Source organism: Rousettus aegyptiacus, unplaced genomic scaffold (assembly GCF_014176215.1).
Source record: "Rousettus aegyptiacus isolate mRouAeg1 unplaced genomic scaffold, mRouAeg1.p scaffold_m13_p_6, whole genome shotgun sequence".
NCBI lineage: Eukaryota > Metazoa > Chordata > Mammalia > Chiroptera > Pteropodidae > Rousettus > Rousettus aegyptiacus.
Genome location: NW_023416309.1, coordinates 65753715 through 65768176, shown reverse-complemented (window position 1 = coordinate 65768176; position 14462 = coordinate 65753715). Strand labels below are relative to the sequence as shown.

General features: G+C 35.0%; 1 protein-coding gene across 3 annotated transcripts in view; it reads left to right on the top strand.

Annotated features, from left to right (window-relative positions):
* The window catches only part of ULK2 (unc-51 like autophagy activating kinase 2), a 94605-nt gene that overhangs the window by 13760 nt on the left and 66383 nt on the right, over positions 1-14462 (top strand). For all 3 annotated transcript variants that reach the window (XM_016145139.2, XM_016145140.2, XM_016145141.2), the window contains 2 exons: positions 2703-2735; positions 3028-3064. In XM_016145139.2, the coding sequence (XP_016000625.1) occupies positions 2703-2735; positions 3028-3064 (70 nt within the window). The remainder of the gene's footprint in view (positions 1-2702; positions 2736-3027; positions 3065-14462) is intronic.

Sequence of the window (14462 nt, the reverse complement as noted above, 5' to 3'; positions counted from 1 at the left end):
GTTAACCTAATTCTGACACTACCTTCCTGGAGTTAGTAGCATCAGATCTTACAGGTTAAGGGCCCAGTCCCACAAGACTGCCCCTGCATTCCCTTGAGACACTGATTGCAAGTTCAGGTTGTTACTGGCAGTACCTGCTAAAGCGAGGCCTGCACATACCCTATGATCCGGAAATTCCTGCTTCTGACCAACTTGCATTAAGGAGGTTCCCAGGACCATCTCTTTGGGTTCAATTAATTTGCTAGAGCAGCTGACAGAACTGAGAGAAACATATTATTTATGAGATTACTCATTTACTACAAAAGGATATAACTTGGGAACTGCCAGATGGAAGAGATGCATAGAGCAAGGTATGCTTGCTCTTTGAGCGTGCCGCTCTCATTGGTCCTCCATGTGTTCACTAAACCTGAAAGCTCTTGGAATCCTGTTCTTTTGGGAGTTTATGGAGGCTTTATCATATAGGCACTGTTTATTAAATCATTGGCCATTGGCAATTGGACTCAATCTATCTCTCTCTAGCCTTCTCTGCTTTCCATAGTCTGGTGGGATTGAAAGTTCCAACCCTCTAATCTTGAGGTCGGTTCAGGCAACCAGCTTCCCCGCTGACTCCCCTTCCCCTGTCCTTAGCTTTTCAAAACTTGTTATTAACATAATAAAAGACTTTTATTACTCTCATCTCTTAGGAAATTTCAAAGCTTTTAGGAGCCCTGCGCCAGGACAGCTTTGTGGATCAAATACATATTTCTTATTATAAATAACAATATCACAAAAGTTGTGAATATTTTTGAAACCTTTAGTGTAATTAGTATTATTAAGTACAGGTTAAGGAAAAGAGTTTTCAACAAACCTATATTGGTTTGTGTCAGGTCAGTAAGCAAGAACTGGCTTTCGTACATAGTATTTTGCATCATCTGAGAAGAAGAGTCCTGGATGGAAATAAGGAAACTTGAGTACTATTTTTATATCAAACTCAATTTCGAGATAATAGTTTTGCACTTTATACTTAAGAAGAAATTTTTTGATTTACATGTTTTCTCAGTACTTTTAGAGATGATACAGTAGTTAAGTCTGCATGTGCTCAGGTTTTGTGATTAAGACTAGATTTCACTTTTAGAAATGTATTCTTTTTTTTTTTTATTTATGATAAAAGAAAATAAGCATATATCTCTTACATACTTGTTCTCATAGCTTACTGGGAGCTGACTGTTCTCTCCCTCCTTTCTGATTTCTCATGGAGTGCTACTGCTAGGGAAGCCAGGCATTTGTTTTAGTCTTGCATCCTGGCTCTTAATTCTGTGATTCGGCTTGGGCAGGACTGTGGTTCCTTGCTCCTTAGCAGAGAACTACAGGCATCACCATTCTTCTTAACCTCCATATACCTTTGGGAGGCAGTGGTCAAAGAACTGGGCACGATGTATTTTAACTTTTTATTTAGTCCTCTGGAGAAATAAGTGAAGTAAATCATCCTAAGTCACTGAGTTTCTTGCAGGACAAAATTTAATTCAGGTCTTGACTATGGCATTGAGACCCTTGGTGTACATGGTGAAACCACTCTGTGGCAGCCTCCTCGTGTTGCTCATTGCACAGAAGTGTTCTAACTAGCTGTTGTTAGGCACCAGTTTTTATTTCTAATCTGTATGAACTGATACTTTTATAAAATCCAATAAAAATGAATTATTGTGAAAATGAAATAAAAAGTATCTACAAACAGATATCTAAAGTTTTTATTATTAGGTTCAGCAGACAAAATTTTTTATTAAATTACTTTAAACCTTTAAAAATGCTAATGTTTAATTTCTGTAATTTCATTCTTAGCCAGTACTAAATGATTTGCTGACTGGCGCTGGCCTTGAACCTCATTCACTTTGACGAATGCTGACCTAGACTTGCCCCCTTTCTGCCCTACTCCTTTTGTTTTCCATAGGACACCTTATTCTTGAATTTAGGACAGTGGGGAAGCCAAGTGCTACTTGGAAGGGCTCTCTCTTGAATCACATTTGAGCACTGGCTCAAGTTAAATTGTAGAGAAGTCCATTTTAAAATTTAATCAGCATTATAAAATTGTAATTGATGAGTCAGCTAATAAGTCTTTGAATAACTTATCCAAGCAGCATAACTAGAGCTGTATGAATTTGAAAGACTTGGTCAAACTTCTCAAAAATGTCTTCAAGGGAATTGCCGGTAATTCCCAGATAATGTATTACCTACAAATAAACATTTTTAAAAACCGGGAAAACAAAAAAACTCGGGAAAACAAAAAAACTAATCATCCTGGATTGTATATTCTAGGAATCAGATTGTGCATTTAGTGTTGCTAGGGGAGATTATCAATTCATTGCTCCAAATCAAACTTCCAAAGTAGAAGTGCGTCCCTGAGGACTAGAGAATCCTTTTTTTTTTTTTCAAAAATGGCAAATTTATAATAACCATAACCATAATCAAAAGATGAATCTTTCTTTAGTTCTTTCCATGAACAGAATTAAACTTCTTTATAACTATATTAGTATCATTAAAACTTAATTTGACTTTGAAGCCGAGCCGCTTAAATCATTGTGTTGGGGATTTAAAATTATACTTGCTAATGGATTTTGTGATTTCTTTTTATTTGTTTAGTAATTAACAAATATAGTATTTTCATTAACATTTTTAAAATGTGCGCTTAATTTTTTCTTTAAATGATATTTAATCTGTTTACTTTGCAGGAATTGCCCAACTCTGTCTTTCTGGTGATGGAGGTAGGTAGTTTACAAGCTTCTGTTTAATTTATCCCAAATTCCTTTTGATTACTATGTTCTTCAAAATAGAGAGTAGATAATTATTTGAAATTTTGAATAAAATTAATTCAGTGATTTAGATTCTACTTCGTAAGAAATATAAAATTAAAAATTTTTGATTCTATAACTCTTATGATTTTCAGATTAGATTTATTTTATATACAAATGAATTAAAATTAAACGATAATGGATTGAATTTATCTTGAGTCGGTGTTCTTATTTTAATTATTTTTATTTTTTTTATATATATCAGTATTGCAATGGTGGAGACCTGGCAGATTATTTGCAAGGTAATTTTTTTGTGTGTCAGTGTTAATAAAGTTAGTACTGTAATCTGTTTAATTCTGAGAGTTATTTCTGAAATATGCTACCCTTGTTTTCTGCACTTAAATGGAAATATTCAATAAATATTTGTGTACTTGTTTAATTGTGGTCACTTTGCCAGCTGTTTTTTGATGTGGTTTTGTTCCTAAAGTTTACTCTTGTTTAAGTATTTACTTTATGTGTGCCTCTCTCTGACAGTGTTCGAGAGATGGGTCCTCTTCCCAAGAGAGAAAGAATAAATATAATTTCTCTTCTACAAAAGACTCTCTTGAGTTGCCATTAGTAGACTTTTAGCCCCTTTCATTTCTTTAAAAAAAATAAAAGTAATGGGTGAACATTTTAGATCTTGTTTTCAGCATATGCCATCAGTTTGGCTGAAATAACCTCATAAAAATTTTTTAAAAATTGTAATGGAAGAATGTATCCAGTAATGTTAATTAATGCGATTATTTCTTGTAAACTAAAAAAGTTTTAAGGGATTTAAGGTAACATTGAAATTTTTTCTTGGTACAGAGATAAGATTTTAGTTTTAGATGATATTTGAAATACTGTATCGAAAATATGTACATGTAAGATAATAATAAGCATTCAGGTCAAATTGTATTTGTTTCTAAAAAGTATTTTTTAATGATGTTAGATGAGGTCAGCATCTACTTGTTAACTCCTTAAAGATGCAAGGAATATATGCAAAAAGATAATAAAAAGCTCATAACTCAGCCTATAAATGGATCATGGCAATGATGGTAAAAACATCGATATCAATAGATACACCCACAAAAGGTATGGACAGTTTATAAAAGAGAACCACCATATTAAAAATGTTTTATTTCACCTAGTAATCAGGGAGTGTAATTAAAGATGAGAATTAAAAAATTTTTATATTTGCCGGCATTCAAAAGTTGTGTAGAGAATAATATAAAGAACTCTGGTATTACTCCCCCCACCATAAAAAAAAAAATAAATAAATATACCTCTCTGTGAGCTCTTCTGTAGTTCCACTCTTACCCTCTTAGAGACAACCATTATCCTGAATTTGGTAGTTCAATCTAAGTGTGTTTTTCAAAAGAATAAGTCAATTTGGTAAAATATTTTATTCAAAATGTCATTTACTAATCAATAAAATGCTGTGAAATGGACACTTTTCATTCACTACTGGTGGAAAGGAGTTGAAGCTATAGACGACTCCTTACTTCCACCTTTTCGGTCTGTGATATTCAGTTCCTTGGCATTCTTAGTGATCCAGATTAAAGTACCTTTCCACTGGGGTCAGAATGAGTGACACCTTATCACTTTAGAGCCCTCATTACAATAGCAGTTCCTTCATTAGAAGTTCTAGGCGCTGTTACTGATGTCGCCGATTTACCTTAGCTTTGATAGTGATTGTGTCTATGATGTTAGACTCTGTACATAATATTCCAGAGCAGTAGTGTTAGAATAGGAGACCAAAGAGTGAAGAGCTTACTTGAAGGTTGGAGTCAGAGAGGCCAGCTGATTTGAAACAGCTACACTTGTTTACATGACTTAATTGCTGTGTGATTTTGGTCAAGTTATTTAACCTCCCTGGTTCTAAGTACTTTTGCCATCATAAGTATCTTTGCTGCTAGTGTTTTTGCCCACTAATGGGCTATAAGGCGATTTGCCATGAAAAAGATAAAATCATGACAAATGAAAGAGAGACATTAAAAAGGATATAATGAAACATGAAAAAATACATAACAAAATTAAAAACACTATTGCAAAATAGAAAATGTTTGAATATATTTAAAATATGTGTAGATTCATGGCAATACTGTGCAAATAACTGATTTTGTGGATTGTAATAAATACTTATATTCATTCTGTGGGAAATGTGGGTTCAGCTAACTTTGTGCCCTGACAGAGGGCCTTTGGCCTATCTCCTCTCAGTGTAGCACACTTTCAAAACAAGAAACCAACTTCTGGGGCAAATCATCATCATCTGAAAGAAATGGTCACTATTTTAAGACTACCACTACATGTACTTGTTTCTATATAGACCATTATGAGGGCTAGCTAAGATTTATTTATATATGCTATAAAAATAGGAGTAACTGCAAGAACTTCATCAATGGAGCAGTGAAACCAAACATCAACAACAACACAAAACAAACTGTCAACCAGTTATTTTATCGTTTTCACAGCAAAATTGCCTTGCAGCTGACCAGTAATGTGGCAAAAATGTTGTTGGCAAATGTATATCACAGAGATGCTGTGGCAAAAATATTTGACACAGTGTGCCACAGTTTTTGTAATTGGAAACATTTGAAGAAATGCTTAAAATAAATTTGGCCCAATCCCATCCGATCTCGGAAGCTTAGCAGGGTTGGACCTGGTTAGTACTTACATGGGAGACCTCCAAGGAAGACCAGGTGCTGTAGGCACCTTATAAATGAATGAATGAATGAATAAATAGATAAATAAATAAATAAATAAATAAGGGATTATAAACTGAGAAGGTCCTTGCACACTCTGTGAGGTCAACCAAGGGTTGGCTTGCCTAAAAAAATATTAAAATAAATTTGATGCTCAAGGAACTAGATATCTAGAGCTGTACTATCCAGTATGTGGCAAAAATATTTTAAAATAAATAAATGAACGAATGAATGAATGAATGAATAGATAAGTAGATAAATAGATAAATAAATAAAATAAGGGATTATAAACTGAGAAGGTCCTTGCACACTCTGTGAGGTCAACCAAGGGTTGCCTTGCCTAAAAAAATATTAAAATAAATTTGATGCTCAAGGAACTAGATATCTGGAGCTGTACTATCCAGTATGGTGGCCACATACCACATGGGGCTATTGAGCTTCAGAAATGTGGCTAGTCTGAAGTGAGATATGCTATAATGTAAAATACACATGGGATTTTGAACACTTCATAGGAAGAAAAGAATGATTATATTTCATTGGGTTTTCATATCGATTATAAGTTGAAATGATAATATTTTAGATGTATTAGGTTAAAAATGTACTATTTCACCTATTTTTTTCACTTTTTAAAACATAGCTACTAGAAACTTTAAAGTTACATATGCAGATTCATCCAACCGTAGACCGAAACAGTATTTTCAGTCCAAGGTTGGGAATCCACATATGCAGAGGGCTGACTGTATATGTTGATCTACACCATTTTATGTACTACACCATTTTACCTAAGAGACTTGAGCAGCCTCAAATTTTAATATCCATGGGGAGTTCTGGGAATGATACCCCAACCAATACTGAGGGATGACTGTATTAAATGTTTTTTTTTTTTTTTTAATGGCGACATTGGTTAATGAGATCCAGTAAGTTTCAGGTGTACAGTTTAGAAATAAGGCATCTGTATATATTTGGTATTGTGTGTTTACCACCTATAGTTAGATTCCTTTCTGTCACCACAGATTTGACCCCTTTTACTCCGTCTACGTCCCCCCCTCCCCACTCCTTTCTCCCCTCTGGTAACCACTAATCTATTGTCCATGTCCATGAGTCTCTGTTTGTCTTGTTCATTTGTTGTTTTTAGGTTTATATCCCACATATAAATGATACCACGTGGTTTTCGTCTTTTTCTGTCTGGATTATTTCGCTTAGCATGATTATCTTGAGGTTTATCCATGATGTCACAAATGGTAGTATTTCATCTCTTCTTATGGCTCAGTAATATTCTGTTGTATATATGGACCACAGCTTCTTTATCCAGTCATCTTTGGTTGTTTCAGTGTCTTGGCCACTGTGAATAATGCTGCTCTGAACATTGGTGTGCAAATTTTTTTTTGGATATGAGTTTTCAAGTCTCTGGAGTAAATACCCAGTAGAAGGATTGCTGGATCATATGGTAGATCAATTCTTAGTTTTTTGAGGAACTTCCGTACTATTTTTCATAGTGGCTGTACCAATTTGCAGTCTCACCAGCAGTGTATGGAGGGCTCCTTTTTCTCTGTATCTTCTCCAACACTTGTTATTAACTTGTCTTGATAACAGCTATTCAATGGTATCTCATTGTGATTTTGATTTTCATTTCCCTAATAGCTAGTGATGATAAGCATCTTTTCATAGGCTTGTTACCATTTGTATGTCTTCTTGGGAGATGTGTCTGTTCAGGTCCTCTGCCCATTTTTTAATTGAAGTGTTTGGTTTTTGTTGTTGTTGAGTTGTATGAGTTCTTTGTATATTTTGGATATTATGCCCTTATATGAGGCATTACTTGCAAATATCTTTTCGCATTTGGATGGTTGTCTCTACCTTGTTGATGGTTACTTTTGCTGTTCAGAAGCTGTTTAGTTTGATGTAGTCCCATTCATTTATTTTTGCTTTTACTTCCTTTGCCTTTGAGGTCAAATTTATACAATCCTGATTAAGTCCAAGGCCCTTGAGTTTAGTTCCTATGTTTTCTTCTATGCAATTTATTGTTCAGGTCTTATATTCAGGGCCTTAATCCATTTTGAGTTAATTTTAATATATGGTGATACACAGCAGTCTAGTTTCATTCCTTTGCAGGAGGCTTTCCAGTTTTCTCAGCACCATTTATTGAAGAGGCTCTCCTTTCTCCATTGTATGTTTTTGGCTGTTCTGTCAAGAATTATTTGCCCATATTAACACGGATTTACTTCTGGACTCTTCATCCTGTTCCACTGGTCTGTGTGTTTTTCTGCTGATACCTTGCTATTTTGATTATTACTGCTTTGTAGTATAATTTGAAGTCAGGCAGAGTGATGCTTCCAGCCTCGCTCTTTTATTTCTCATGATGCCTTTGGCAATTTGGGGTCTTTTGTGCTTCCATCCAAGTCTGATGATTTTTTGCTCTATTTCTTTAAAAAATGCCGATGGGATTTTGATAGGAATTGCACTAAATCTGTATAATGCTTTAGGTAATGAGGTCATTTTAACTATGTTGATTTTTCCAATCCAAGAATATGGAATATCTTTCCATTTCTTTGTATCTACTTTGATTTCTATTAATGGGTCTTATAGTTTTCATTATGAGTCCTTCACATTTCATTATATTTATTCTAGGTGTTTTATTATTTTTGCAGTTGCAAAAGAAATTATTTTTTTCCACTTATTTTTCTGACACTTCATTATTAGAGTATAGCAACACTATGGATTTTTTAACATTTTTTTTTGTATCCAGAAACTTTACTATATTTGCTTAGTGTTTCTAGTAGTGTTTTTGTGGAGTCTTTAGGGTTTATTATGTAGAGAATCATGTCATCTGCAAATAGGGACAGTTTGACTTCTTCATTTCCTTTTTGGATGCCTTTTATATCTTTCTCTTACCTGATTGCACTCGCTAGGACCTCCAGTGTTATATTGAATAATAGTGGTGATATTGGACAGCCTTGTTTTGTTCCTGATCTTAGAGGAAAGGTTTTTAGTTTTTTACCATTAAGTGTAACATTGGCTGAGGGTTTGTCATACATGGCCTTTATTATGTTAAGGTACTTTCCTTCTATACCAATTTTGTTAAGTGTTTTGATAATAAAAGGGTGCTGTATGCTGTCAAAGACTTTTTTCTGCATCTATTGATATGATTGTATGATTTTTATTTTTTCATTTGTTTATGTGATGTATCACAATCGATTTGCATATGTTGAACCATTCCTGTGCCCCTGGGATGAAGCCCACTTAATTGTGGTATATAATCTTTTTAATATGCTTCTGTATTCAGTTCACTAGTATCTTATTTAGGATTTTGCATCAGTATTCATGAGAGATATTGGTCTGTAGTTTTCCTTTTTTGTGTTATCTTCACTAGGTTTCGGCATCAGGGTAATATTGGCCTAATAAAATGAGATGGGAAGTATTGCCTCCTCTTCGATTTTTTTGAAGAGTTTGAGGAGAACAGGTATTAAATTTTCTGTGAATGTTTGGTAGAGTTCACTGGTGAAGCTATGTGGTCCTGGACTTTTACTTTTTGATGGGTTTTTGATGACTGTTTCAGTTTCCATTCTACGGATCGGTCTATTTAAATTTTCCAGTTCTTGATTCAGTCTAGGAAGGTTGTATCTTTCTAAGTACTGGTCCATTTCTTCTAGGTTATTAAATTTAGTGTTATATACTTTTTCATAGTATTCTTGTATTATCTTTTGTATTCCTGCAGTGTCTGTTGTAATTTCTCCTTTTTCATCTCTGATTTTGTTTATTTGTGGCCTTTCTCTTTAGTGAGTCTAGCCAGGTGTTTGCCAATTTTATTAATTGTCTCAAAGAACCAGCTTTTTTTTTGCATTTATTTTTTCTATTTTTTTGTTTGTTTTCAGTTTCATTTGTTTTTATTATTTCTTTCCTTCTGTTGATTTTAGGCTTCATTTGTTCTCTCTTTTCCAGTTTTTTAAGATGAATCGTTAGGTTATTTATTTGGGCTCCTCTTATTTTTTGAGAGAGGCCTGTAATGATATGAACTTACATTTTATTACCGCTTTCCCGCATCCCAAAACTTGCATGTTATACTGTCATTATCATTTGTTTCTGTGTGTCTTTTGATCTCTGTTTTGATGTCTTCTCTCACCATTTATTCTTCAGTAGCATTTGTTTAATCTCCATGTATTTTTGGTTCTTCCTGCTTTCTTTTTCAGTTGATGTCTCGTTTCAAAGAGAATATGGTTGGTATGATTTCAACCCTTTTATATTTGTTGAGACTATCTCTGTGTCCCAGTATGTGGTCAATCCTTGAGAATGTTCCATGTGCACTAGAGAAGAATGTATAAACAGCTGTTTTGGGATGGAAGGCTCTGTAAATGTCAATTATGTCTAGTTTGTCTAATGTGTCATTTAAGGATGTTATTTCCTTCTTGATTTTCTGTTTGGATGATCTGTCCATATCCGACAGTGGGGTATTTAGGTCCCCTACAACAGTAGTGTTTTGGCCTGTTTATTTCTTTAGTTGCGTTAGTGATTGCATTATATATTTTGGGGCTCTCTGATTGGGAGCATAGATATTAATAAGTGTTATGTCTTCTTGGTGCAGGATTCCTTTTATTATTAAGAATTGTCCCTCAGTATCTTTCTTAACCTTTTTTAGTTTGAAGTCTGTCTCATCTGTTATTAGTACCACTACTCCCACTTTTCTGCGAATGCCATTTGCTTGAAATATCATTTTCCAACCTTTCACTTGGAGTCCGTATTTGTCTTTGGTATTGAGATGAGTCTCTTGGAGTCAGCATATGGTCGTGTTTTGTTTTTTGATCCAGTCTGCAACTCCGTGCCTTTTTATTGGTGAATTTAGTCCATTTACATTCAGGGTGATTATTGAAATATGAGATTTTCCTATAGCCACTTTACCTTTTGCTTTCTGTAGCTTGCTGTTTCCATTGCTTTCTTGTCCTTGTGTGTCTGTTTTTTAAAATTTTGGTTAGATTTTGTGGATTTTCCCTCTGGTTCTTGTTTTATGTTATATACTTCAGTTTGGAATCTTTGGTGTGTTGTTACCATCATGAATATGCAGAGGATAGTTTGAGTCTGTATTTGTCTTTGGTACTGAGATGAGTCTCTTAGGGGCAGCATATGCTTGTTTTTTGTTTTTTTGATCCAGTCTGCAACTCCGTGCCTTTTTATTGGTGAATTTCGTCCATTTACATTCAGGGTGATTATGTACATATATATGTGCATATATATATATATATGCACATATATGTATATATGCACATATATATGTATATGTATACGTATATATGTGTACATATATATGTACATATAAAGATGATATATATATATGTGTGTGTATATATACGTATATATATGTCCATTTTCTTCCGCTGTGCCTTATCTCCATTCCCCTTTGAAAATTTTGATCTTTGAATCTTCTCCTTTTTGTTCATTGTTGTCTCAGTTTGTCCCTATGTGTTCCGACCATTCATTACTATCTTGCAATAGCAAATCTCTTTTTATTGTTTGACCTTATAATGCCCTGTTCTTAATAATGGTTGTACTCTTCCTCTTCTGTTTGCCTGCTAGTTGCTTTACTCATAGTATGGTTTTTTGGGGGGTTTTTTGGTCATTTGTTTTAGGTGAGCTAACCCCTTTCAGTATTTCTTGTAATGCGGGCCTTGTAGTGGAGAATTACCTCAACTTTTGTATGTCTGGAAAGATCTTTATTTTCCTTCATATCTAAAGGAGAGCTTTGCTGGATACAGTATTCTCGGTGATAGTTCCTTTCATTTAATAGCTTGAATATTTGATTCTGGCTTGTAAGGTTTGTGCTGAGAAGTCCAATGATAATCTAATGGGTTTTCCTTCAGAGTTACCACCTTCTTCTCCTTGGCTGCGGGAATTCTTTCTTTGTCATTGATTTTTGATGATTTTAATACAGTGTGTCTTGGAGAAGGCCTTTTTGGGTTGAGATAATAGGGTGTTCTGTTGACTTCTTGAATTCCAGGCTCCAGCTCATTATTAGATTTGGGAAATTCTCATCAACTATTTGTCTGAAAATGCTTTCTAATCCCTGCTCCTTCTCTTCCCTTTTGAGAATGCCCATTATTCATATGTTTTCTTCCTGATGGTATCAGCTGGTTCTTGTATTTCTCTTTCATTATTTTTCATTCTTTGGTTTTTCTCTTTTTCTTTCTGATTTATTTCTAGATTTCTGTTTTCGATGTCACTGATCCTTTCCTCCATTTGGTCGACTCTTTCCCAGGCTCGCTATTTAATTTTTCATCTCTTTCAGTGTGTTCTTCATCTCCAGAAGTTCTTTTGGTTCTTTTTGAGGGTTTCACTCTCCTTGCTAAAAAACTCATTCTGCTGATATAGTTGTTTTTCAGTTCCTGGAATTATTGATATGAATTGTTTTGTTTTTCATTGACTGTTTTCAGAAGTACTATCCTGAATTCTTTGTCATTTAAGTCACATATTTCCACGTCTGTAAGCTTATTTTCTGGAGATATTTTCTCTTTCTTTCTTAGCTGTCTTATCACCTTGGTTGTTCATGGTATTCAATGGAATATTTCTCCACCTGAGCATTAATGGAAGTGTAGTTTGCTTTTTTTTTTTCTCAGAAAGAAGATTTATTGTATAAAGGTCTCTAATCTTGTTGCTAAGGTGGCATTTTTCTTTTGGTTTCCAGTAGGTGGCGTCTAAGCCTCTTGGATCCATGCTTTATATAAAGACTTAATAATGTCTCTTTATTTCTTATAAATATTTAATCATGTTTGCTACCCTCGGTCACAATTCCTGTCATTGTTAGTGACAGTTTTGCTAGTGTTTGTTTAGGTTCCACTGGGTCTTTGAGGCGTTGGATCTTGAAGGATATGAGGGGAGGGGCCCTCTGGTCAGGAGATGGGGGCTGCGGCTCAGCCTTGCTTCCGCAGTCTAATAATAATCAACTGTTGTTTCTCTGCCATCTTCACTTCTCTGCTTTCTGCCCTGATCCCTGGGCACTGTCACTGCGTGGATCTTACAGCTCTCCAGGAAGTGCTGTTCCGGGAATCCTCTACACCTTCTCCCCTCCCCCCACTCCTGCTGGGAGCTCTGGCTGCAAGAGGCAGCTTCTTTGTTTCTCCTAGTCTACCACCTGAGGCTGGGGTGCTGGCCTGTGGTAGCTCTTATGCACAGATCCCACGTGCTTTTTTGAAGGTTGGGTGTTTTTTGTTGAGTTTTAGATGTTCAGTTTATTGTTGTTTCAAGTGTAGAGATCTGGGGAGTCTCTTACTCCGCCATGTTTCTGACCTGTGTTAAGATTAAAAAAAAATTTTTTTTTATTAAGTTTATTAGAATAACATTGGTTAATGTGTAAAGTTTTTTGGTTTTTTTTTTTTGAATTTTAATTATCCCCTCCCCTCTGCTTCCAACCCTGACCTATGGATGTTGCTGTCTCCTCTTAAGAACTGGATCTCTGAAGTTGGGGTGTCTCCCCTCATTCACTTGCTGAACACAGTTGGGGGCCTGGCACACCTGGGGTATGGGCTGTGGCTCCACTGAGGATCAAAACCAGGATCTTCTGCATGTAAAGCAGACGTGCTAACCACTACTCTATGGAACCACCCCAATGTATTAAGTTTTTAATGTGGGAATTTTAGTATGTGATTATGTTAAGAATTACACATCCCCTGTTCATAGAAATATGTAAGTTTTTACTGCAGTTTGCACCCAGATAGAGCCTAAACTAATCTAGATCATTAATTCCCGCCCCCCCCCCCCCCGAGGAATAGCATTAGAATTTAGACTCTGAAGTAAATCTTAAGGATATTCAATAATGTGTCATGGGGCAAAAGTGCAAGTTCTAAGCAGCTATGATCATTTAAAGTAGCAAAAAATTTTTCTCAGCCCTAGAATGTAAATGTAAATGAATGAAATGGAAAAAAAACCCATACTATTCATTTTAATTATTGCAACCTAATTTAAGTAAAATGTTACAGAATTCAAACTCTAGTGTTGCTTTGACTTACTAATCTGCAGTAATTTATGTGTTGCTATCAGCAAGTAAGATCTGGAAAAATACACTCCTTAGTTAAGGTGTTCATCTTCAAGGGATGGGATTATGTAAGATTTTCATTTTTTATATGTTTTAGTGTTTATGAATTTTTTTACGGCAAGCATAAGGAACAACTGCAAAGAATTAAAACAGGGATAGGTTAAGAACAGCACGCACAGAAAAAAAGTATTTGGTAATTTTTAAGCCATAGGGATTTATTTAAAATTGTTAAAAACATAAAGTGTCAGTTAACATCATTAATGATTTTAAGACCACAATATTTCACTTGCTCTGAGTGTTATATCTTTCTTAATTACATTTGGAAAGGTTATAGAGAACATACTCTAGAATTGTATGAGCAGAGTATGTTCACAAAAGATTTAGATAAGGTGGGGTATATTAAATCCCTAATGTAGTGTAAAGGAATTACACTGTGACTTTTAGATTCATCATAAAAAGTTTTCATTTGTGTACTGACTGCATTTGTAGGCAGTACTCATTGTGTGCCAGGCCTTTTTCTTAAGTCTTCATTATGTACTATCTTGTTTGATTGTCATAGCAACCTCATGTCGTTAACCTACTTTCAACCTTTTAAAGATGAGGAGTGGGCACAGAGGGCTCGTCTTCTAAGGTTGCTCGGTAAATAGGAGGAGGAGCTGGGATTCGAACAAAGGCACCCTAACTCCAAACTGAACTGTAAACCATTACGTACTCCAACATACATATAAACACTAGTATTTGCTGAATAACTGCTGTCCTCAAAAATAGTGTTCCTACTACCTTTTTATAGTGGTGAAAACAGGTTAAAACATTTTTTCTTAAAGGTGTCTTTAGTTATGAAAGATACTATGGTAGGACAGGATGTTGGGCATTGGGGGAGATGAAAGGAGGCAGATATGTGGTAAAACATATCCCTGACAGGTCTAAGTGGTGGTGATGTCCAAGTCGCTCAAGGAATTT